Genomic DNA, 26389 nt, shown 5'->3' on the forward strand with positions numbered 1-26389 from the left:
TCACGCCGGGCTGGGTGCTTGCTTGTTGTGGAGTAGTCTTGGCTGTCTGTTGTTGGTTTTTTTTTAACAGTGAAAAAGCTTCACCACCTTTGTGGAAGAAGGATTTCACAGCATGGCGTTAAACCTCACCATCAATACAAGCAATCCGCCTCTAGGTGAGTTGCATCCTGCGGCCCCTGCATGAATACTTGTTCAATGAGTCTTGAGTATGACAGCCGGCTAGCTAACTGTTAGCACTGTTACGTGTCACCCTAACAATTTAGACAAACTCTACATGAAGGTATTTACATTTATGTTTATTTGCGTAAAATAAAAAAGAAATACAGAGAGCTATGTCCAGAAAAGTCAAATACCCCGGAGTCAGTCAATAGGTTTTGGCATGAAAATGACATGAAAACAACTGTAAAATTATAAGACAATACTATTTGATTTTTTTATTTATTTTTTGTTAAATTAGTGCTATTTTGTCTATTGGGAAATAGCTGTACTAAATCCCAGATTGTTATAACTCGAGAAATGGAAAGGACGCCAAAAAAAGCTAAGTTGTTTATTTTGCGAATGAGCAACGTGTGTAATTTGACCTAAACATGAATTAAAATTGGTGGGACAGTTTGTCTATTTAAGTTCAGACGGAGCGAGCATGGAGTTAGCTCCCCGGCTAGCTTAGCAGCTAGCTAATGAGAGTCCTTAGCACAAGCTAACGTTAGCTAGCTTGCCGTCGTGGCACTCTGAACCACAACATGTGGGCAGTTCGTTCAATCTTCTCATTAATGAAAGAAGCTACCTTACATGTCACACTCTTGTTCTTCAACCGCCTGTAAGCATTGCTTCATTGTACGCAAAGTCTTAAACATGGAGATGACACTTGGACAAATCATGCACATATATTATGGAGCAGTTGACACGCTGACATGAGCTACGCTGGTTTAGGGTTGGACATATGTAACGTTGCTAAAATCAGCTGATAATAACCTGACGTATTTTATTAAATTGTGATGGTTCCTTTTATCGGTTTTAATACAGTCTGGACAAAATTGAACTCCAAGGGTTAGTGTGTCAATGCTTTGTACCGTGATAAACTGGCATATTGACCAGTTTGACAGATGCTAGACAACGCCCTCTATGTTTATCAGTGAAAACAGCCGGCTGATGCAAGCCTGCAGAAACATGGTGTTGAATGGGGACTGATATTTTTTGCACTCTGGTTTCTGTTTCATTCACTTTGCATCAGCTGCATCATCTTCCTGGAAAGTGTAATACTACTAGGCAGCCTTGGTCAGCTGTTGTTGTGATGCCCACAAACATAATTTTCCACTGTGCAATGTTCCTACAAAAATGAAAACCATCCCAGTAGCTACCCCATTCGACCTGAGGAACTGTTAGGTGTAAGCCACACCTGTGTATGGGACAACCAGAAAGTCAGGAATGCAGAGCATGAGGAACAAAGTTGTCTGATTTGACTTGTATGATCTGTTTGCTTAAATCCCAAACAAACATTTGAAATTCAGAGCCTGTTTAACATAGTCAACTTTTACATTTTTATTATTTGTTCAGATTTGTCTTTCTAGGAGTTTGTCGCTTTTTCTCTTAATTTTATTAAAGCTTCCAGAGAATTGTTAATGAAAAAATAACCATGGGATCTTGGGATTTTGTTGTGAGCTGATGCTACGCTATATACGTATTGATGATAAATCCTTGGCGTTACAAGCATTTTTATGCAAAGCCACTTGAGCACTGACATGTTAAAAACCAATGTAATAGGCAAGTAATACTTCAACAAAGATTGCAGTTAACATGAAATACTACATTGGGCATGTTCAGGACCAGTTCAGCTGGTTTGAGAACCAAAGTGTCTGTGAAGATTGTCACTTGTGCAGAACATGGTCGTTCTGAATTGAATTGAATTGAATTTTATATGAGAGCCAGAACATTTTTAAGAATCTAAAGCATGTCCAGTTGCCCTTGACCTAACACTTTTTGATTTTGTTAAAAAAAAAAGTTGACTGAGGCAGATTTAGGCCATTGCACCGTTTTTAACCAGACTCACCGCAAACACCAACATAAACTGAATTCTCTCCTCTGTCCTGTAGGAGCGCTTCTGGCAGCAGAGCATGTGAAGGGCAGTGTGCAGGTATCAGTGGAGGAAGGCAAAGACACCCGGCTTCAAGTGTCAGAGTATGTGACAATAATTCATCACACTGCTGAATGAGCTTAAACAAATGTATACGTAAAGTTTATAGATTAGATGTGCATTCCTGGTTCTGATATATTTCTACTCTGTGTGCTTTATTCTTCCCTCAGTGCGATCCAGTTCAATGATGCCAACTCTATCAGCCGGTATTTGGCCCGGGTTGCTCCTGCTCTTGGCCTCTATGGAGCCAACATGATGGAGCAGACTGAGGTGTGTATTCGGGTGTGTTTAAGGTTTTTTTTGTTTTGTTTGGTGTTTTTTTCCCTAATTTAAGATACTGTTCTGCAGGTCGACCACTGGCTGGAGTTCAGTGCTCGGCGTTTGTGTGGTCAGCCTGGTTTGACCGTTGCACTGGGTGAACTGGATAAGGCCCTTTCCCTGCGGACCTTCCTGGTTGGACGTGCCCTCACCCTGGCTGATCTGTCTGTCTGGGCTGCCCTCAAAGGTTGGGTACCTTCCAGGATGTGCCACTTTAGATCTGGAGCCAAGTTCTCTTTCTGCTTTTCTGTTTATCTGTTTTTTTTGTGGAAGCTAAACATGTGTGGTCGTTTCTCTGCAGGTCATGGAGAATGGCCAAGCCAAGGCAAATCCTTCTCCCACGTCAATCGCTGGTTCTATTTCCTGAGCACGCAGGTTCCCTTCACTGCTGTGGGCAACAAGTACGCCAGTAAGAAAGCTCCAATGAGCAAATCCAATGTAAGTTTAATCTTAAATTTAATCTTTATGACATTTAGACAAAAAGACCCACACCAGTCTGCCCTGCTCGACTTGCAAACATAAGCGTTAACCAGTTACCCAAACGCGACCCGCAAACAAATCAAATCAAGTTTATCAATACAGCACATTTAAAAACAACTGCAGTTGAACAAAATGCTGTACAAATTAAAACAAAACAGAAAACATTTAAATGGGCACAAGAACAACAACAACAAAATGGCAGTAGAAATTACTAAGCTGTGTAATATGTAAATTAATATAAAAAATAAGACTGGCTAAAAAATATTACATAAGTAAAAAGAATATAAAATATTAAAAAAAAAACCATATCGTGCAACTGCCATCTTTATGCACTATAGTAGAACAAATGTCAGAAATGAAGACTGAGACAAGTACAGTTAAGTTACTACAGCTGTTGGAATGTCCTAACCAACCGGAGCGACGCAGTGCGGGACAGTGTGCTGTTTTTAGCTGAAGTTTTTTGAAGGGCCTGCATCTGTTTATTCATGTCGCCTGCTTTTTAAAGCTCTGTGATGGATGAGGTACAGCTGATTCTTGAGGTTGAAATAAATATTTTTTACATGATACCTCCTCATTTCACTACAAAAACCTAAATGTGGTGTCAACTTGCTGGAGGGAGATAGTCAGGGAGCCAGAGGTTTCTGGTAAATGGCCATCGCTTGTAACAACCTACTTGCTGTTGGTTATCAAAATATGAAACGTGTGTTTTCTGTTTAAAAAGTATAAACATGGGAAGAAAGCAAGTACTTTACCATGTTTTAAGTTGTCACATCTTGAGTATGATCTCAAGCATATAGCTTATAGTAACAGTGGTTTGTTTATATGCATAATAGATGCATATTTAATGGATTCAGTGTCACAGACAGAAGCTTGCTTGTTGTTAGGACACGAAATGAGGCTTACGTATTTTCAGGGGAATATATTTTTACTGGACATTAGAGGTATAAATATGCTGGCGTTCAACTAATTTTCCTGATCAAAACCTGAAAATTGGGGGGGGGGGGGGGCCTGGTGGTTCAGTAGATAGAGCGGACAGCCCATGTACAGAGGCTGGGTCCGCACTACACCGGCCATGGGTTTCATTCTGGCCTCGGCCGGCTGCATGTCGCCCTTTCTCTCTCTCCCCCTATCATGCTTACCAACTGCCTTATCAATTAAAAGCAAACATGCCCAAAAAATAATCTGAAGAAAACCCCAAAAAACTGCTAACGGGAACCCTTAGCACAGCAGTGCTGATGATAGACCTGCTTGCTCTGTGGGTTTTAGAGTGAAAGGGAAGGTGGAAGGGACGACCATTGCTGTATTTCTGGAAGTTAGTTGTAACTTGCTTAGATTGCTGCTTTGTCCCTTAATGACCTGCCAGCCCAAAACCTGTGATGTCAACCCGAGAGACACCCGGCCAGTGGGTCGATTCCCGCATCACTATAGTATTTTGAAGAAAAATAAAATCATTAAGCTGTCCTGTTGTAATCTTGATTGTTTGTGTTCCTGTTTGACAGTCAGATGAGAAGAAGCAAGATGTTGGTAAGTTTGTGGATTTGCCAGGAGCTGAGATGGGCAAGGTGGTGGTTCGATTCCCTCCTGAGGCCAGCGGGTAAGGCTCGATGTAGAGTTTGGGAGAAGATCAGATTATACATGGTGATTTATTACAATTCTTAACCTTTTATTTGTTTCTTTGTGGTCAGATACCTGCATATTGGTCATGCCAAGGCTGCTCTGCTCAACCAGCACTACCAGGTCACATTTAAAGGCAAGCTCATCATGCGCTTTGACGACACCAACCCTGAGAAGGAAAAGGAGGACTTTGAGAAGGTAAAATGCTCAAATCTCAATGCAAATGGGAAGAAAACATGTTAATTAGTTATTATTTCCATACTAGAATCAGAAGCAGCACCAACTTCATGGCTTTCTTAACTCACTTAACAGCCTTTTCAATGTTCAGCTGAAAAACCACCAAGAAATTGGTTTGTGTTCTCATTTCTACATGTGTTGATTGCTTCTCAGGTGATACTGGAAGATGTTGCTATGCTCCAGATCCATCCAGACCAGTTCACCTACACCAGCGACCATTTCCCCACCATAATGCGATTTGGTGAACAGATGCTCACTGAGGGCAAGGCCTACATTGACAACACGCCTCCCGAGCAGATGAAGCAGGAGAGGGAGCAGCGTGCTGAGTCCAAATGCAGAAATAACAGTACGCCTGTCACAAGTTACAGTGAAATAGGAAGCTACAGTGCAAAGATCTAAACTTTCTGAAGCCACAACTTGTCTCTCTCCTCTGTAGCGATGGAGCAGAACATGAAGATGTGGGAGGAGATGAAAGCTGGGACAGAGTTTGGTCAGAGCTGCTGCATGAGGGCCAAGATCGACATGAACTCCAACAATGGCTGCTTGAGAGACCCAACGCTCTACCGCTGCAAGAACGCACCTCACCCTCGCACTGGAACCACCTACAAGTACTCAAATACATACACATTAATACCTGCAGTATTTGCATCAAATATTGAACATATGGGAATGTTCTACAAATATTAATTGCTGAAACTGTCCCTCTCACTTATTCCAGAGTCTACCCAACATACGACTTTGCCTGTCCCATCGTAGACAGTTTGGAGGGTGTGACCCATGCTCTTAGGACCACTGAGTACCACGACCGTGACGAGCAGTTCTACTGGATCATCGATGCTCTGCGCCTCAGGAAGCCTTACATCTGGGAGTACTCCCGTCTCAACCTCAACAACACGGTGCTGTCCAAGAGGAAGCTCACCTGGTTTGTCGACCAGGGATACGTTGATGGATGGTGGGTCTAGTTCAGTTTGTTTGGTGACTTTAGCTTATGTGATTATCCATAATGTACAAGGTGTCTGTTTCTTCTACTCCCTCTTGGTAGACTCTCACAACCTCCTCTTCCTTCCCCTGTCTCGCATTTCTCATACCCTTCCTGTTTTTGCTTCTTCCCTCTCTATTCACACGTCCTCTTTTGGCTCCTCCCATCTCGCCCTCCAGGGATGACCCCCGCTTCCCCACTGTCAGAGGAGTCCTGAGGAGAGGAATGACCGTTGAGGGTCTGAAACAGTTCATAGCAGCCCAGGTACATCTGTCACAGTTAGAGATGGGCAGGGGGAAAGTCTGGATACCTCACTTTAAACAAAGATGGGAGCTGATGACTGCAGACAAACAATATTTAAGAGATAAGATTCACAACTATTGTAACCAGAGAAAAATATACAAGTCAAGGCCTGAAAATTATTTAACACAATAAAATGTACAATTTGTTTTCATTTTCATATCAGCTTAAATTGTTGCTCAAACATTACGCACATGATACCAAAGTCTGCACTGCTAAGTCGTTCTTGAAATTGTGTGTTACCTTTTTAATTTCCTCCATTCAGTGTCACAATGTCAAAAAAAAAAATCAAGACGTCAATGGTAAATTCTGTATTTTTCAACCTGGACCAGCAAACAGTCTGCAATGTAACCATTTGGGGTATGGTGGCAGTTTTATTTTGTTTCTGTCATCTTTGAATGAATCATGTATTAAGATGATAAAATTACTGTTCATTTAAATAGAGTCTGGTGGGTTTGGTGATAGAAATTTTGGGTCTGTTTTTGTTAAAACAAAATCGATGTTACTCGAACAAAGAGATCTTCCTCTGTAGGGAATCCATTTTCCATAACATTGTCAGACATGTAGACTAATAATTTGAACATGTCAAATCAAACACTTTTAGTGGATGTAAATTAACGCTGCAAACTTGCAGTGGTAGTGGTTACATTGCAGCCTGTTCTGCAAATTTTCTTGATCCTTTTAGTCATTTAGACAGAAAAACATGGGGGAAAAAAGAGTCCATGTTGGAAAAAAACAAAAAACTGACACATTAAGAAATTTAAGAAATTGCAAATCACTTTGTGTCAGGCAGAAATTCTGTTTTTGTCTTACCTTATATTCTTTGCCTCCTTCCAGGGTGGATCCCGATCAGTGGTGAACATGGAGTGGGACAAGATCTGGGCCTTCAATAAGAAGGTAAATTGTTTTCCTTCTTCATTTAGGCCTGATTGTCTGAACCTAGCTGTATGCTCAAATGGTGATTAAAAAAATGATCCTGAAACTGAATTTAGCTCCATTTATATCTAAGCATGGTCTGCGTAGTTGGAAAAGGAAGATATGCAAATTATCTGAAATATTTTGAAGGGTCTTTCTGTAGACCACTTTTGAATTATATCTACTAAGATACACCTGCAGACCATTTTGATATACAGACACTATTATGTGCTACTCTGAGGGGCTATTTTTGAGTTTGTTTTACATGGCTTGTATTTTAGAGAAAGAGGGGCTATAATGAATGAATATGACACAAACCTGGCCTGCAACTGACAGAAGTTCGGATGTTTGCCCGTGCGTTCAATGCTGGCATGGCTTCTTTCTGCTTTGCTGTTCTCATTCTCTTGAACGTTTTCATTTGCTACCTGGTGTCCTGCCTCATCTCCCCACCCTCACCCTCCATATCATCCCCAATAACACTGATCTCTCTAAACCCAAATCAGCTGCTTCATTTCATGTCCCACATTTGACTGTACTCATGTTTTGTTGTCCCCATTTTCCTCTGTCTGGACGTCAGTGTTGCTTCCTCTGTGTGGTTTTCCTTGCTGGCACTTGCTGCTTCATCCCAGAGTCAAGTAGAAGGTGTGAAGATAATGGTTTAAAAATGTACATAAACAGAGAGTGGTTAGACACACCATACGTCTCTGATGCTTGGGAAAGAACAAATAAGTGACTTTCAGACTTAAGTTTGAATTAAAAGAAACCTTATGCTAATGACAGGCTGGTCTTATATCACTTCTGATTGGTGGAGTTGGCTCAGAGGACACAACAGCTTCCAAAAGTTGGCATCAGGTTGAGATTCAGGAGTGCACTGTGGCTTCATATGCATGTTAAACTAACCCACTCTTCCCTGCCCTCCTCAGACAGTTTCATGCCCCCAAAGTTCCTTCACGTCAACTTGGCAATACTCAAATTTGCTGCAATAGCAGCTCATGCTTTAAATGTGGTTGCAAATATTTTTCACAATTGTTTGTTTTCAATGGTCCATTATGTAGCCTTCAGTGAACGCAGGTATGCTTATGTAATTAAAGCACAGTCATTCAGAATGATACAAGAATAACATACCAAATGAAACATTTTTCTCCACTGTGGTGTCACTCGGTGGTTCCCGAAACCTGCGCCAGCTTCAGGACACTATACATAACTTAACCTGAGATGCTGCTTCATGTTTATTTGAAATGCATATTACATTTCATTGAAGACTTCTGAAAGGCTGAGCAGCCATGTAGTTGTGACTCACCAAACTGCTTTAAGTCAAATCTTGAACTTTAGTGTGCATCTCACACAGTTGCTAGTAAATAGTCACAAGTGTATTTGGTTACATTTGTGGTGGAAATATCGTAAAAACACAAGCAAAAGCATTAAAGGTTCAGTGTGTAGGATTTAGGGGGTTATATTTGCAGAAATGGAATATGATATAATAAGAATACTTTCTTTAGTGCATAATCACCTAAAAGTAAGAATTGCTGTGTTTTCGTTACCCTAGCTGTTTATATACATGTATGTATACGTTCATTTTAGTTTTAATTTGTCTTTCAGTCTCTCTGTCAGGCGTTGGGGGGTAAAAAAAAAAAGGGACAACAAGCTTTTATATTTTGATATCCCATGCAGATTTTACTGCTGTTGCTATGATGCTGAAAATAAGTAAAATAGAATTACAAAAAAAGATAATAAAAAAATTGCTGTTGATATATACATAGAGTACAGATCCTCATCCACGGTGGCACCATGTTGCACCATCACATTTGTACTGTAACCCAGAAAAAAATCAAACACTGGCTACAGATAGGGCCATTTGTGTTCCTGCATCGACCACTGTAGTTAGCAGCCCCTCTGTAACGAGCTGAACAATGTCAGAAAGTACTGATGTGTAATGTGGAACAACCTAATTCTATATTTTTACTGGTTTTAATTACCTAGTTTGTTTTGGAGAGGAAGTAACTTCTGCTGGCACCTTTGTGCAATTGATATTTTGGTGTCATTTCATTTTGTCGGGCAACAGAGAAAGTACAGATTATAAACGGTAAATTAGATCCCCAGAGTACAGAATACATTTTTAAAAAATGTATTAATCTACATTTTATTTATCCATTTTCTTTACTTTGGGATGGGATATTTAAGCCTGGTGGATAACGCTGCTACTCAGCATCATAAATGGTGTCTAGCATGATTTACCCACAACTGTAGATTAAAAGCCATTAGTAGCTATAGGTGGAAGTACAAGAAACGAACAGAAACACAGAGGTGTTGCCTAACAGTTGTATGGAGGACAAAGTGGTGAGGGGAAATTATGTTAACGTTCCATTCTGTGTAAATGTGTCTCTACCTCTTTCCTCTCTCTCTTCCTCCCTCCTTGTATCTGACATTAAACAGCATCTCACTCTTCTGTTTCCAAGCTGCCAATTAGCTGTCTGAAGGTACTCCTCCTCCTCCTCCTCCTCCACCCCCTCCTCCTCCTCCTCCTCCTCGTCCTGCTCATTTTCACCCACACCCTTCCTGCTTCCACCATGAGCTGGTTTATCTGAAAATTCACCAACAGCCTTCACTGTTTTATCAGCCAATCAGATGATCAGAGTGAAATGTATCCCAGTGGTCAAAGAAAATAAAAGTACTGAGAAGTAAAAGGCAGCAGAGTTGATCATTAGTAGGCCAGAGACACGTCCTGTAGCAAGACACTGCCAGTCTCTACCAGCTCCCAGGTGCCATTTTGGAGGGTGCTTTAGAGTAGATATTACAGGACTTCATGAAGTGATAGGTAACCTTGTTATTTCAGTGTGGATTGTCTTTAAGTCTGAATTGGCTCCCCATGTAAAAACTCATGCATCACGGCACAGATATTATGATGGATAGATTATTATTTTGCACACCATGTTTTTGTTTTGTTTTGTTTTTTGTACCTGTGTGTTGCTTTCATTACTTCCCATTCTCCATCCTCATCGTTTTAAACTGATTGTGATCAAAGCTGAAGTAAAGCTGTGCTGTGTGCTTGTTTTGGTTAAGAGGACTGCTCAAGTGCGTAAGACATAAGTGGTGGCATCTGTAAAGTAACTGTGGCTTCTGAGGGTAGAATGGATGTTTCTTGACTTTTTTTGTGGTTCAGTTTTCGGTTGGCAGAAAGAGGGAAAATGGCTTCTCCATGAAACTGCTCACAACAAGATCTGTGAATTATCTGAAGTAACAGTTGAGTTTTTTAAAAGTATTTTTGGGCACTTTTAGCACCTCAAGCTGAGTGCCATCTAGTTCAATTATATTGGAGAGAAGACAGACATTTCTATGGCTGATATCTCCAACACTCGGCAACTCACATGAAAACAGTCTAGACTGATAAATAGCACTACAGGTAAGAGGAAAAGTATGTATTTTTGATTTGGGGGTGAACCGTCCCTTTAAGCTCATTCAAATCCCATAGAGTAAAATGGGTAGATTTTACAAAGAGATTTTTCAAATGCTGTACAAAGAAATTCCACAAAGCAGACTAGTTACATAAACTGATATATGTATTTAAACAGTTAGGCAGTCATCAGGAGTATCAAATTAAAGCTCTTGGGTTTCATTTTTTACGAGACATTAATATCCAGTGTGACATCATCCGCCCTTATTGTGTTCCTCTCCATCTGTTTCCTCCGCTTCATTATTTAGTCAGTTGCAGCTTTTTGAGCAAGCAGTCAAAACTTTCCCCGTTCATTTAATGTGCTTATTAGTTAATGAGAGATTTCAGAAGTGCTTTACACTTTATTTCCTCAATTGCCATAAATAAGTCAATTAAACTGATTATTTTTTTGTGTGAAATAACATGATTTTTTATTTTATTTATTTTTTTAGCTTGAATTGTGGCTGGTTCTCTAGTCTGACTAAACTGAACTTACCATTTGGCTATATTCCATAGTTGGTTGAATCGGGGACCATTATTGTTCCCGCTGGGGCATGCATACTGAAAATGTTTACTTTTATGTTACTGTGTAACTTATTTGCGCAGAAGTGTCTGCCAATTCTTCTTTGTGATCTTCTAATCTAAACAACATGGTCCCTGCGAGGATGGTTTGATCTGTATCTTCTTGGATCGTCTATTTTGCAAATAATTCAGCTGTCATTTGGGTTCTTAAACACTCTTAAAAAAACACTCTTAAAATAGTGAACGTAGTTGGTGACTCAGCAGCTTAAGAGGAGCTTGTTTTTCGATTTCCCTCGCCTCCATACAATCATAATGCACTCATGAAATCAGCTTTTCTTTCTCCACTTATCTCTCTCCTTGTGTGCCTTACTTTCTTCATTTCTCACTGACTGAGCCGGGGTGTTTTTATCGCAATTTTAGTTTGTTTTTAAAGAAAACAGTTTTTGAATTAAGTTGCATCATTTTCTGCTTTGTCCTTTCATTAATCAGCATTTTGTATATAGAGGTTGTTACAAAGCACTAGTCTGATGTTACCGTTACTGACCTGTTTGTGTCTCTGTGTGTGTATGTCTGTTGTTGCTTGTGTGTGTGTGTGTGTGTGTGTGTGTTAGGTTATTGACCCGGTTGCTCCCAGGTACACAGCTCTGTCCAGCTCCTATGTGGTTCCTGTCACCGTCTCAGAGGCCAAAGAGGAGGTCAAGGAGGTGGCCAAACACCCGAAGGTTAGAGAGCGACCTCACACAAACACATAATGGAATCAGCGAACCTTTTGTCCTACAGTACGTTGCTATGCACAAGTATCTCTTAGTTCACATGCCAATGCTGAAGCCATTTCTGTGTCCACTAAGAATGCTGACGTGGGCATGAAGAAAGTTTGGTATGGGCCTCGGGTTCTGGTCGAGGGTGCCGATGCTGAGACCTTCTCAGAGGGAGAGATGGTGACCTTCATCAATTGGGGCAACCTCATCATCACCAAGATTAACAAGTATGTCGGATCATTTTTCAGCTAATCCATATTGTTGTTGAGAATCACGTGGTTAAAGTAACGATACGCACCATTTCTCAGAGGGGCTGATGGTAAGGTTGTGTCCATGGAGGCTCGTCTAAACCTGGAGAACACCGACTACAAGAAGACAACAAAGATCACATGGCTGGCTGAGACAAACAGCTCCCCCCTGCTGCCCACCATCTGCATCAACTACCAACCTCTCATCACCAAAGCCGTCATCACCAAAGACGACGACTTCAAGGAGTACATTAATAATAACAGCAAGGTCTGTACTGCAGTGTGGTCTTAATCTCACAGCATACATTGTATTTTTTCAAATCTTTTATGTTATTTGTCTCAATCTTATTTTCTCAGTTGGAGGAGAAGATGCTTGGAGATCCCTGTCTGAAGAACCTGAAGAAAGGTGACATCATCCAGCTCCAGAGACGGGGTTTCTACGTCTGTGACCAGCCCTATGAGCCAGTCAGGTGAGGGAAACAGCCCAGTTCATGGAGAACACCAAATACAGACTTGAATCTAACCATGTTGATGGTCTGATTCTAACTGTGGTTCACATCTGCAGTCCTAACAGCTGTAAGGAGAGTCCCTGCATCCTGCTCTACATTCCTGATGGACACACCAAGGAGATGCCGACCGCTGGATCCAAGGACAAGAGCAAGAGCCAGGCCTCCAACAACACAGTGAGTGCTTATGAAGAAAACCACCAACCACATGTATGGGAATTATCTACCAGTGACCTTTATTCTCAGTTTTATATGTAAGTCAGGCTTGTTGTAAATGTTTAAGACCTCTTAAATGACCCAACAGCAGCACTTAGTTGAAACTTTTTCAGCTGTTAGCCAGCACTCTGTCCCTCACCTCAAGACCGCTGGTTGATTATCTAAATGCCAATGAGCTCTGATCTTTTTTTTCTGCTACATCCACACTATGTTTTCATTTTTAAACCGCTGATATTTTTATGTCAATTATCCACACTATACCAGTGTTTCCTGACCTAAACCTTTCCTAAACATAGACCTTTTAAAACGCTGCTTAGCACATTTTAGTTTGAAAACTTTGGGGTTGTGTTTTAGTCTGTATGGGTAGAAGACTAAAACTACTTAGGTCTTATCAGTTACAACATGTCAAGCGAAAACATACCTTTTGTGGCTTTATCCTTATTGTATGGGCACTTAGCATCCTCCAGTGATGGATAAGGCTTCCTGTACTGCTCTGATATGTTGCTGTATTTGCTTTGCAATGACTACCAGTCTATGTTTTCTGCTGCCTTGACCACCTTATACTCATGTTATTTTCAGCAAAAAGTTCCACCTCGCTGTCAGTTTCAACAAAGAAATCTCTGGTCGTATTTTCAACATTGCTGTTCTTACTTTGTAGCATTCTCTGTATCTAAGCAACCATCTGTAGAGTAGATAATCTGCTTCCTGTTACGTCAATGGTCAAGTGATATGTATTTTCAGCCATATTAGTACAGGTGGAGATTATTTCTGAAAAGGTGCTAAAAAGCTTGTTTGTATAAAGATCATTTCCATTTTCAATTGGCAATTTGAAATATAAACATATTACTGTGGATGTAGCCCAGAATCCACTAATTGTTAATCTAAAATGATTTATCTAGTCTTAATTGGAGGTAATTATCGGCCAAATAATGGGTAAAGGATTCCTTCCTATAAGCATGTTCAAGTTTGGGGTGGGTAAACAAAATGATGAATATTCAAACTGAAGTCAAGCTAGCTGTTTTGGGATATCAACAGCAGTTGCAGGGACCTGCAATGGTGAATTGATATATAGACCAGAATAGAGAACAGGCTTTGAGTCCAGATTTAAAGACACCAGTAGAGTCTTTAACCTAAGCAGGGAAGCTTTTCAAGGAAAGGCTAAGAGGAACCTGCAGTCATCACATAGACATTTGGGATAAACTGCAACCTGTCAGTTTCATGCTCTTTTCCATCTCTTAATCTGTTTTACCTCTCGTCTTAGCCTGCCGCCTCTGTCAAAGCTGCCCCAGCCTCTGCTCCAGCACCTGCCTCAATCTCAGACGCTGACTTGTTCTCGAGCATTGTAGCACAAGGTGAAGCTGTCCGTGACCTTAAAACTGCGAAGGCTCCTAAAGACGAAGTTGACAAGGCAGTTCAGCAGCTGCTTTCTCTAAAGGTGCGTCAGCTGTGATGAAATGCAGTGAAACTAAATAAAACCTCTGTTATACAAATGACTTGCAATCTCCTCTCTCTGTCTCTCTGCAGGCGCAATTTAAGCAGCAGACAGGTAAAGACTACAAGCCAGGCATGGCTCCTCCCACATCTACTCCAGCCCCGCCCACTACACAAGCAGACTCCGCCTCCTGTCCGTACACCCTGGTTGCCCAGCAGGGCGAGCTGGTCAGGAAACTGAAGGCAGAAAAGGCTCCTAAGGTACCTGGACATTTGTCCAATCTCTAATCATGTCCATTTCTGCTTGTCCATTCGCTGTTCATGTCCACACCAGTCAACCAACACGTCCCAAGTCGCCTGTCCGTACATTAATATTGTACCGAGTGATTTGTCCAGTCATTTCTCGTGTCTTCATTTGTTGTCCAGTGAATTCTCGCGTCCAGAGTCAGTTGCCCATGTCCCAAATCATTTGTCCAGTCATCCCTCATGTCTGCACGTCATTTGCATGCCTGTCAAGTTTATCGATAACTTCCTGCAACAATAAGCTGGTTTGTTGATGGCACCAGGACCAGATTGATGAAGCAGTGAAGCGGCTCCTCGCTCTCAAGGCCGAGTTTAAAAAGCTGACTGGCCAGGATTACAAACCTGGGATGGCTCCTTCCGCTCCTGCCTCCTCTGCTCCTGCCTCCTCTGCTCCTTCTCCTGCCACCACCCTCTCCTCCTCTTCCTCCTCTTGCTCTTCTTCTGGCCTGTATGAGCGTGTTTCACAGCAGGGGGATGTTGTGAGAAAACTGAAGTCTGAAAAAGCCCCCAAGGTATTCTGATGCACAATCACAGACAGCTGAGATGCAGAGATAGAAAATAATTAAAAAATAAAAACAGTGCTAATGCCAAACCATAATATGAATATCAGTGTGATGCTTTAAGTGGCCGTCTGTTATCACTAATGACTACGACAAACACCATTAAAAATCAAAGCAACTACACTTTTCTAAAATGATCAAGATGCTAATAACAGATTAGTCCATTACTGGACTGAGAAAACTTATTTTTGCGATCTGTATCTTACTATGAGTGGTTCTTGAGTATACCGTTATCTGCCTCAGTCAGAACAGTTTGGGTTATTTCACATGAGAGATTACAGTATTTCCTTTTTTCTCCGTGCTTTTCTCACTGGTTCGAGGTGGGTGGAGCTCACATTTGAATCAGAATCTGATGACTGTTGCTGGGTTGTAGATTCACTGTCAACGGACCTGACTAAAAGACATTGAAGTGATGCATGAGTCCTAACCACCAATAGTTACTTCCTGTGCAAAAAAAGAATTAATAAGGTTTTTTGGTTGATGTTGCTTAATTACTTGTGAGTATTTGATGTTATAATTTTAGATTCATTTGCCAGTGTTTGATTTCCGGAGGCTTTTTAAGTCTGTGACACTCCATGCTGCCTTGAAGGAACATTGCAAGATGCCTACAGCATGTTTTTTTTTTCTTGTCTAATTTTATATGGTAAATTTCATGATTTCATTATAAGAAGCTGCAAAAGACAAGTCTAAGATAACGTACAAAATACACTGTATAAAACTTGAACTTTTGATTGAAACAAGATCTGTTGTGAGGTATAAATAGGAAGTCTAACCCCCTCTAAACAAAGACTGACCCAGCACCTATAATGATAAAAAAAACTAAGCCCGGTCAGTGATAGTGAAAATTAGCTATATTTGCACAGGCTTTAAACAAGTGATTTTATTCATCAGTATCAAGATTTTCATCATCACAACACAATAGTAATATTTTTATAAAATCTGCTAACTGAAGTGAGTAACAGAACAGTTGTCCATGTGTTCCCAGGACCAGGTTGACGCAGCAGTCAAACAGCTGCTTGCCCTGAAGGCAGAGTACAAGCAGGCTACAGGTCAGGAGTACAAGCCCGGAGCGGCCCCAGTCCAGAACAGCCCCAGCCCGGCCCCTGCTGCTACCGGCCTCTATGAAAAGGTGGCTGACCAGGGAGAGTTGGTCAGGAAACTGAAGGCTGAAAAGGCACCCAAAGTGAGCGTATAGATTGAGTATCACGTACTTCTACCAGTGTTTCCTGCTGTCAGACGTCGAATTGTCCTGCAGCTGTCACTGCTGTTTTAACTAAATGTTTCTCTTCTCGCTGGCTGCTCATCAGGATCAGGTGGATGCTGCAGTGAAGCAGCTGTTGGCTCTAAAGGCTGAGTATAAACAGCAGACTGGACAGGATTATAAACCAGGACAACAGGCCCCAGCCAGCCAAGCCCAGACCCAGTCCAGCTCTCCCTCAACCCAGTCTAGTTCTTCACCTCTGGCTGAAGAACTGTTCTCCAAGGTGGCCCAACAGGGAGAGCTTGTGAGAAAACTCAAGTCCGAGAAGGCCCCCAAGGTAAGGAACCAATCACAGAGTAGAGTTAAACTCAGCTTGTACAGGAGAGGCAAAAAAACAACATCTTTCCTTCCATTTCAGGAGCAGGTGGATGAAGCCGTGAAGTCTCTCCTGGACCTGAAGAGCAAGTACAAGACCCTTACTGGACAGGACTACAAACCAGTGGCTGCTGCTGGAGCTACTGGCGGAGAGGACAAAAGCCGCAAAGAGAGGGAGAACAAATCTGAGAAACAGGGAGGAGGTGCACCAGGAGGAGGGAAGAAGGGTAAAGGAGACAAGGCTGGCCAGGGCAAGGAGGGCTCAGGAGGAGCAGGAGGCGGAGAGGGTCAAGGACCGAAGAAACAAACACGGTGAGAGACTGGAAACAGATAAAAGGAGAGAGGTTAGGAAGTAGATTTAGACAATAATTAACTAGCTTTTCCTCATCTGGTAGTAGTTTGAAATGTTACCAGCCAGCAAAATGTTGTGAGTTATTATCTGATTTCAGTTAATATGATAATCCTTATTACGATAGATACTGTGAATTGTCATTATAAGGATACTGAGGAACAAAAAAATATTTTACTTTTTGCATCTAAAGTCAGCTTTCTTTGAATTCTTTCTTACAGTTTCTCTCTGTGTACGCAGAACTAACCTCCCGTCATGATTTTCAAAACATCAACCTTTTTCAGATTTATTTTGGTGTCTCTAAAGTAAAAAAATATTTCTCCCTCATCCTATCTGTTCAAGAAAAGTGTATGCATATATATAGACAGTAAGATGAACGGCAAGGTTCATGGCAGTCACAGTTGGTTGTCCTCAAAGTGATTTGGCTGAAATTGACAAAGCGGAGTCAAATTGTCTGAGCTAATAAAAAGCCTCGTACTGAACTGTCTTCTCTGTGTTTGGCACATTATAATTTGTTGAATGAGATGCATTGTTTTTGTATGGAGGTGTTGAATTGTTCCCATGAAACCCTTACCATACAATGATTGGCTGTTGATGGATGGTTTTATTCAAACTTTACGATGTCATGAGTTGTTTTAGTCTTTAAACAAACACTGGAGTGGTGACACATTGTGAGGACAGAGGCACATACTTGGATTTCTTACTTGGACACGGAGGATGGATCGTCTGTAAGCACAGCCCTCTGCTGCTGTAGTTTAAGTACTGTTTTTTGTATCCAGATTTGCTGAGTTTGAAATGGTTGGTGTGTTTTTCCATCTGCTTGATTAGCGCTTGTTGTCAGCCGTCAGCTTCAAGAATGGAATTTGATCGGCTTGTGATAGTGCTGCACTACTAATATATATGTACACATCTATATTCTGCATGTTATTCTATTCATCGTTTACTATAAATTGGCACATCAGCACCTTGAATCCCTAAAGACCTTCCGAAGATTTTGATAAAAGATGCAAAAAGTACAATAATAACAGCTGTTCCTCATTTGACACAGAAATTGTGGTGGTAATATTGCCTCAAGTATGGAGATTATGAATTTGCCTTCATGGTGCAGCTCTATCTCTGATAGTTAGCAGTGTGAAGCTGGTTTTCAGGCTTTACAGTTACTGATGGTGTGAGCTCTGAGTTGCATGGTTGGCTGTTGGAATGGCTGTGTTTTATTAGAAGTGAGTTATTGCACTCAGGAGTATTGTTGTGTCTGCACACAGACTAACTAATCAGGCCTGACACATCAGTGTTTGTGTTCCCAGATTGCTCTGCCACTTAATTTGGGCAGCGCTTCATCACCACTGCTTTTAATTTAACAAATTGGTCTTTCAGCGAGAAGAAAATAAAACCATTTAAGTGAATGATTCTCTAATCAAGTAAAACAGCACGTAAAATAGCACGTCTACTTCCTTTTAAAAAATGTGATCCCTACAAATAATGTGTTTGGACAGGAATGAATGCACCTTTATTGCGCCAAGGGGAAACAAATGAGCCTAAAGTAATAACAACGACATCTTTAAAAAAATGCAAAAAAAGAACCTCATAAAATATTTTTTTAAAAAAGCATCATCACTGGAAATTTGATAAGCACATCTTGTTAATTTATGTCAAGATTGTTGATTGTTGAGTCTAATTCTCGGTTCATCAAATGCCAACAATCTTGGGTGTGTAGTCCATCACCACAACAAAGCGGGTATTAGACTCAACAAACAACAACCTTTTAGAATTTTTTAAGAAATTTGAGTCATTCAAGGGGATTACTTTTTCAAAAAGCCTTTGATATTTCATGGCTATTTAACAGTTAAAAACATGCCTATGTGTTTCAGCCATTAAGGCCTTCATCAGGATAAATAGCCATGAATATTACAGGCTTTTTAAAAAATTACCGTCTTCAGTGCCTCAGATTTCTTCAACAATTCTAAAATCTTTGGATCTCCAAACTGAAGAGTACCAGAAGGACACTTTTTTCACACCAAGAAGGACTCAGCCCATACTGCTTTGTGACTGAATCAACTATCATCATCCAGAAGTACATATTGCATCCCTAATAAGAACCATATTGTAGTGTTTTTGATCTCTTTATCTCCAGCTTTGCGTCACACTAACTCAGTTGTCTGTCTCCTGTCAGGTTGGGTTTGGAGGCTAAGAAAGAGGAGAACCTGGCTGACTGGTACTCTCAGGTGAGTCGAATAGACACACATCTAATTTACTCCAATAAAACCTTTCTCTACTTCTTAAAAAAGTCTATTTAAGCAAACAACTTTTTAAAAAAAGGACATTATTTCCTGACATTTCTTTTGAAAAATTCCATTTAACTGTAATGTTGCTCCTCCACTCCAGGTCATCACTAAAGCAGAGATGATCGAGTACTATGATGTCAGCGGCTGCTACGTGCTGCGGCCCTGGGCCTACTCCATCTGGGAGTCCATTAAAGAATTCTTTGACCGGGAGATTAGGAAAATGGGTGTGGAGAACTGCTACTTCCCCATGTTTGTCTCTCAAGCCGCCCTGGAGAAGGAAAAAACCCACATCGCAGACTTTGCTCCAGAGGTAAAAGGACCTCCCATGGATAAAATGACATAATGGAGGGAAAAAGCATGACACTTAAATACCAGAAGTACACCTCGCTGAAACGAGATGATAACGGATGCAGCACAACAATATGACTGCACAAAGTTTCTAATGATGTTGTCATCTTTGTCAGGTTGCCTGGGTAACCAGGTCAGGAAAGACTGAGCTGGCAGAGCCCATTGCTGTCAGACCCACCAGTGAGACAGGTGTGAACCACAGCTAATTGACCAAACTATATGTATCAGTGGTGTGGTTTTGTTGTTCTGTCATGTTTTGTATAAACCTGTTTGTTTTGTTCTGCTCCAGTGATGTACCCTGCCTACGCCAAATGGGTCCAGTCCCACAGAGACCTGCCAATCAAACTCAACCAGTGGTGTAACGTTGTGGTCAGTATCCTCCTACTGTCAAATTTGCACCATTTCATCTGCAATTCCTCGTCTTCGCCTCTTACTTGTACATCTTTACTTTGTAATTAAAAACTGCTTTAAGAAAATTGCTACATAGATGACTGGCACCCTTTGGTCTGTTTCTCTCTTGTCACCTCTTGCTCCACTTCTTCTACAGAGATGGGAGTTTAAACACCCTCAGCCCTTCCTGAGGACAAGAGAGTTCCTGTGGCAGGAGGGACACACAGCTTTCGCCACCAAAGAGGAGGCAGCTGAGGAGGTAATAGATCTGTCAATGCCGCCTTACAAATACCACAAGCACTCCTCTGACCATCATGTTTATTGAAATACAAAAATATGTTTTGATGAGATGCAATAATTGTGAAGTACATTTATAGTAACAACATTATTGTTGTTTTCTAACTCTATTGTATGTACAAATCTGTAAGTCTTTGTGTGCTTCACGCATAACAGGTTCTTCAGATCCTGGATCTGTACGCCAGGGTGTATGAAGAGCTGATGGCGATCCCCGTGGTTAAGGGCAGGAAGACGGAGAAGGAGAAGTTTGCAGGAGGAGATTACACCACTACTGTGGAGGCGTTCATCTCTGCCAGCGGCCGAGCCATTCAGGTACTGTAGTATATTAGATCACTTCATTTGATCCTCTTATTCTCTCATACTGAGGCTGACAGAATTTTAATTCATAAATCTCAACACTGGAGTATATGAACTTTGTATCACTATTGATGACCTGCAGAGAAACAGACAATAATACATGATAAGTATTGTGCTCTTTTTCACACTTCATACACCTGCAGTCAGACAGTGGTTGATTAGAGTTGATCCCAGCTTTGGATGTTGTTAAAACCAGTGCTACAGGTAACGAGCCCACCTCATTAGCTGCTATGCCCAGTTAGTTCAAGTGCATAACAGAGAAGGGAGAACCACACAGTAACCATTTAAATTAACAATACATTTATTAAAGGTAACACAACGAGACGCAAACTAAGATGTAGGTCAGTAATCAGTGGTGAGGTGGGGGTGCTAAATGAAACCATAAGGAAACAAATGACTAAACAAGCAAACCAAGTGTTTGGTGCCTGAGAGGCACCTTCCTTCCAGGAGAGAGATATTTTGGAACTGCACAAACTCATTTAGACTGATGGCAGATGAGGTGAATCCCAACAGCGAGATGGGAGGAGCCAGTCAGGCAAGGAGATCCTGAAAAAAAGAGCACAGGCAGGCCAAATAGGAACTGACAACTGTCCCAGGGTCACCACAGCACTGAGGTGTATCGTATCATATCATATCATATACCTAAGTAGTAAGTAACAAAGTAAAAAAAACAAACTTTGTGCTTCCTCAGGGTGCAACATCTCACCATCTTGGTCAGAACTTCGCCAAGATGTTTGAGATAATGTTTGAGGATCCAAAGAGGCCTGGTGAGAAACAGCTGGCTTTCCAGAACTCCTGGGGAATCACAACCAGGACTATTGGTGTCCTCACCATGGTGCACGGAGACAACATGGGACTCGTACTGCCCCCCAGGGTGGCCTGCCTGCAGGTAGACACACATATACATTTTTACGCAGAGACATGGGAAAACAGTGGATATACCTGATGGATGATCTTACTTTTTTAACTGACACATGTGATAACTTACCCTTTAACCCAAAGACACCTGCTTTTTATCCTGTTTTTATATGAATTAAAGAATAGATGAAGAATAAATCCTCTGCTAAAGTAGACAACCAACCTATGAGAAAGTGATACATGAAGGACAAAAAGCATTAAAGAACTATGTGGTTAAAATTTGTCTTCTTTTTTTCCCAGGTTGTCATCATCCCATGTGGCATCACTGCCTCCCTGCCAGAGCAGGACAAGGATTCACTGATGGCTCAGTGCACTAAATACCTGAACAGGCTGCTGGATGCTGGCATCAGGGTGAAGACTGACCTCCGAGACAACTACTCCCCAGGGTGGAAGTTCAACCACTGGGAACTCAAGGTCAGAAATAATATGACGATAGCAGTAGCTGTAGAAGCTAATGAAGTGCTTTACCTAAAGGAACAGAAAACAATTTTTTTAACAGCCAGCTCTCATTGATAATGACAGTTTCTATCTCTTTTGTCCAGGGAGTTCCTATCCGTCTGGAAGTGGGTCCTAAAGATATGCAGCAGCGTCAGTGTGTCGCAGTGAGGAGAGACTCGGGAGCAAAGGTGACAATTCCAGACGCTGAGGTGGAGAAGAAGCTGTCTGCCATGTTGGAGGACATCCAGAACAGCCTGTTCAAAAAGTACGATGCAGCACTACACACCAGGGTCAGACCAGCACGGGGCTTTTTCTCACAACTTGACAAGCCAGCATTCAAGTACAACTGACCACAAAAAAAAGGCAAAACTTGGAAGAACTGCAAAACACTATTTCACACTTTCAGTCTACTGATTGTCGTGTTGATCAAACCTTTTCTCTCACATACAGATTACATAAACCCATATATGTAATGTAAGAGGGGTCACTCGTATTGATGAACCTACAGGGATTTATCACTGGAAACTGCTGCTCCCCTCAGTTTTACTGAGCTTTATAGTTCTACATTTGCCATATCAACTTAAAAGGTGATGATATGTCAGTGTTGTGTGGACAAAAAAGCTTTAATTGCACATTTAAAATCATCCTGTTTCACAACCAGCTGGGGGCAACATTGTGTTAGAAATGCTGCAGACGGAGTGTAACAGATCCAGCTGCACATGAGGATCTGCAGAATAATGGCAAAATAAAAGGTGCTTACATGGTGTCCATAAACATACAAGAGGACTGATTAAAGTGTGTTATGTGTGTGTTTGTCAGAGCTTCAGATGACCTGAAGAGTAACATGGTGGCTGTAGACACAATGGAACAGTTCCAGAAGGAGTTGGACCAGGGCAAGGTAACACAAACCACACGCAGCACAAAAATGTTTCATTATCTGTCTCCTACCGGAGTAAATCATTGATAATATATATTTATCTTGCTTGATAGATCGTCCAGATCCCGTTCTGTGGAGGAATTGAGTGCGAGGATTGGATCAAGAAAACCACTGCCAAGTACGTCCAACACGTCACTGTCTGAATTGATCGAGTTGGTGTTCAACCTTTTTTTCTCACTGTATATGTATCATAAATACATATACAATGAGAATTGAGTCACATTATGCAGTAGGGGTAGGAATCACCAGAAGCTCTTTTTTCAATGGCAAGTTATGTCCCTAATGGAAAAATTTGTCAACATCTGTTTTATCTGATAAGTTTTCAGTCTGTTCAACTCACTTTAATCATATATATTACAGCAAAATGTATCTACTGGACTGAAAAAGCAACTTGACTTTATTACTCTAGTAGGCAAACAAAAATTAATTTGTATTTGTAATATTAATGATTTATATAAAAATAAATAAAGTGACACATCTATTACTTTACTTAAATTACTTTTTTTTCATTTCGCTGTTCTACGGAGTCATTTCAAATGCATTTATTCAGGATTTTAAGTCTTTTTTTGTTAAGTGGTTTCATTGTTTGTCTTATTCACATTAGGTTTTGGGTAAACACATGATGCTAAATATTAGTTATTCTTGCCCAGTTTCATCTCATTTTGCTTTGAGTGCTTTAATTTCAACCAGACATTTTTGTGCTTTCTTCTGTCTTCAGGGACCAGGACCTGGAGCCTGGAGCTCCGTCCATGGGAGCCAAGAGTCTCTGCATCCCCTTCTCCCCCCTGAAGACTCTGCAGCCTGGTCAGATGTGCGTCAGCGGCAAGGAGCCTGCACAGTACTACACCCTGTTTGGACGCAGCTACTAAACACCTGCTCTGCTGGAGCACCGGGATGAATATCGCAGTAGAAAAGGGCTTTCCTACCTTCTCTCATCAGTTTCTTTTTGTCTGATCTCTTGTGAGTGTTTGGAGTATTAAGGGTTATGGAGGTGGCTGGACTGTGGGATTTAGACTTTGTTTTGTTTTGTCTTTTTTACATATGTTAACATTGTAATAATGCATCCGGAAGAAAGAAACTGTTCACTCAGAATTCTGTTAGGAGAGAAAATAGCTGCTTCTCTCCTTCATGGCTAATGACTCTCTGAAGGCCGTGTCAAAAGAACACTGTCCAGCAGTGGTTTGTAGTAGGATGGGAAGTATCACTTAAAACAAGACAAATATTAAATCTTTACTATCCTTTAGAATTGCTATTTTTTATAAGTCCCTACTTAACACTGTCAAGAAAACATTTAATTAAGCTAGTTTAAGTTTCAACATTTATGAATTGAGTAGATTTGCGCCTTCTGAAATCTGGAAAAACGAATTTAAAAAAAAATAAATGCTAAGAAAAGATAATCCTGAGAAACATACTATCTTCTGCTGTCTGGGGAAAAGTACTCTTTGCCTGCCAACAGTCCCATACCTCGCAGCCAAACTGTCTCAGGAACTCTGCAGGTACTCAGGCTTGTAGTTGGGGTGTTATGTTATTTTCACAGCTTTATCAGCCTGAATCTCCCCGTATGATTCGTTCCAGTATGTGGCTCATGATTCACAGCTCACGATAATTTCCTCAGATCCACCAGAGCCAAATGACGCAAAGCTGTGAGGAACTGTAATGTAGTCTCCTGCACTACTCTCCTGTTAAAGAACTCTCTGACTCCAACTTGTCTATAATAAAGTTATTTCCATGGCAAAGTGCCTTTTGTTCATTTTGATTTTGGATAAAGATCTGGGAAGTTAACCCTTAGAAACCTGGATTGCCATCACTTTTCTTGTGCTGCACTCAAATGCTTTTCACAAGTCTTTAAACCTTCAAACTCTACACAAAATTGTTTGATAACTTTCAAAAACATGGGGGAAAAATTCAGTGAGTAACAGTGAGTGGATTTTTAAAAAATGATTTTAAAAAAGCTAAGAAAAAAAGGTCTGTATTATAATAACTATTTAAAATTATAACAATAATTATTAATAATATTATCATTAATATTTTTTAATCATAATTTTCAAGCAGTTTTTTTTTTTCCAGGTTTTTTTTTTTGCTTGTTTTGTGTGCTTATTTCTGGTATTTTTCTGTGCCTTTTCATTTGCTGATTTTTGAGTCATTTCCTCTTAAATTGCTCATTGCTGCCTTCTCATGCTTTTGAAAGAAATCACACCAATGTGCCATGGTTTTAAAGGGTTAAACAAGGGACTATGGTAAGCTGGTCATTGATTGTTTGTGTTAGACAACAGTGAAAGAGAAAAAAGGAAGTGCACAACGTCAATATGAGTATTTTGCATTTTCAAATGAAGGCTATTTACAAGGTAAATGTGGTAACTGATTAAAATAGCATATACTTTTTAATGTACAGTATTAAATCACCATTACAAAACTGCAATACCAGAGGTGTGGGCTCAAGTCACAAATTTAATGACTTTAGACTCAACTTCACCTGTACTTGAGCCCTTTTTCTTGAAAATACTTGAAATCTTCCCCCAAGTCCAAAGATTACAAATTATGTTATTTAAAAAGTGCGCTACAAATCAATTTACCCTAATTTCCATCAGCTAACAGTAATGCCATTTCTTCCAAGCAAGTTGACACTTGGTTTCCCAGATCCACTTTGTTGGAGCCAATCTGACATCTTCAATCAAGTTGCAGGAGAGAACCATGAAGAAATAACATCACTTTACTGAGTGGTAGTTGAAAAACAGTTACCAAAGATAATTTTGTCTGCATACAAAAACTGTGGTGATCAACAAAAAAAACATTTTGCAGTATGCAAAATGTCCAAGTCAAAAATGACATACTGAGACACAACAACTTACAACAAATCTGTTTTGAAAAGTTAAACTTAAAAATGTATTAATGATTCGTGTAAATGTAATAAACTTGATTTGATGTTAAAATGGCTTTACAATGGATGAAGAGCGAATAATGGCTCACGAAGGACTCGAATCCCAAAGTTTAGGACTTTGGATTTGGTTGGACTTGGCACTCTAGACTTGGGACTTGCAAAAACAATGAACTGGTCTCTGTACAATATTGCCTTGCGTTAGTGAGCTGTACTGGTGCGCATTAGACTGTGGGAGTTTATCTATTAAACAGTGTATATGTAGTGGAATATGCAATACAACTTGTTCATTATGCATCCTACAGCAAGCCACCATAGTTACATAATACTGAGCCTGAGCCTGACAACAGAAAAAATAGACACTTCCTGTCTCTATTTTCAAAATAAAGTTATTGGCATGTGGACGTGCTGGCTTGGGCTTCAAGTGCACAGAGCCAGAGTAGACACATGGGGAGAAGGTGAGAATTATATTATCATGAGTTAAACCTCTAAGGCAGTTTTTTCAAATATCAAGATAATTTTGAAAAGCATTTTTCCTCCATGTCCTCATAAGCGAGTGGCAATGCTTTGTGTATAGTCCACTTCCAGATAGTTTACATAGTATGCCACTGGAAGTATTTCAGCAGCTTAATTGATATTTAATAATTCAACTGTTTTGCTTTGTCTGTAGATTT

At 40.6% G+C, this 26389-nt stretch overlaps 1 protein-coding gene across 2 annotated transcripts; it reads left to right on the top strand.

Moving 5' to 3' along the window:
* eprs1 (glutamyl-prolyl-tRNA synthetase 1) lies at nucleotides 1-24576 on the top strand. 2 transcript variants are annotated; one of them, XM_042484151.1, is made up of 35 exons: nucleotides 1-155; nucleotides 2091-2175; nucleotides 2302-2401; nucleotides 2480-2636; nucleotides 2751-2887; nucleotides 4429-4523; nucleotides 4615-4741; nucleotides 4934-5126; nucleotides 5217-5388; nucleotides 5499-5732; nucleotides 5939-6023; nucleotides 6897-6956; nucleotides 11538-11648; nucleotides 11775-11911; nucleotides 11993-12200; nucleotides 12290-12402; nucleotides 12498-12615; nucleotides 13916-14089; nucleotides 14179-14346; nucleotides 14652-14900; nucleotides 15934-16131; nucleotides 16256-16486; nucleotides 16568-16836; nucleotides 19044-19095; nucleotides 19256-19465; nucleotides 19620-19692; nucleotides 19793-19872; nucleotides 20051-20152; nucleotides 20347-20502; nucleotides 21239-21436; nucleotides 21706-21879; nucleotides 22008-22168; nucleotides 22723-22801; nucleotides 22894-22958; nucleotides 23559-24576. In XM_042484151.1, exons 1-35 carry the CDS (start codon nucleotides 113-115, stop codon nucleotides 23707-23709), a joined length of 4965 nt encoding a protein of 1654 aa, XP_042340085.1. In that variant the 5' UTR covers nucleotides 1-112; the 3' UTR covers nucleotides 23710-24576. The 2 variants fall into 2 exon arrangements, with proteins under 2 accessions (XP_042340085.1, XP_042340094.1); XM_042484160.1 differs by lacking the exon at nucleotides 14652-14900.
* The last annotated feature ends 1813 nt before the right edge of the window (nucleotides 24577-26389 follow it).

This window comes from Plectropomus leopardus, chromosome 1, assembly GCF_008729295.1.
Source record: "Plectropomus leopardus isolate mb chromosome 1, YSFRI_Pleo_2.0, whole genome shotgun sequence".
Taxonomy (NCBI): Eukaryota; Metazoa; Chordata; class Actinopteri; order Perciformes; family Serranidae; genus Plectropomus; species Plectropomus leopardus.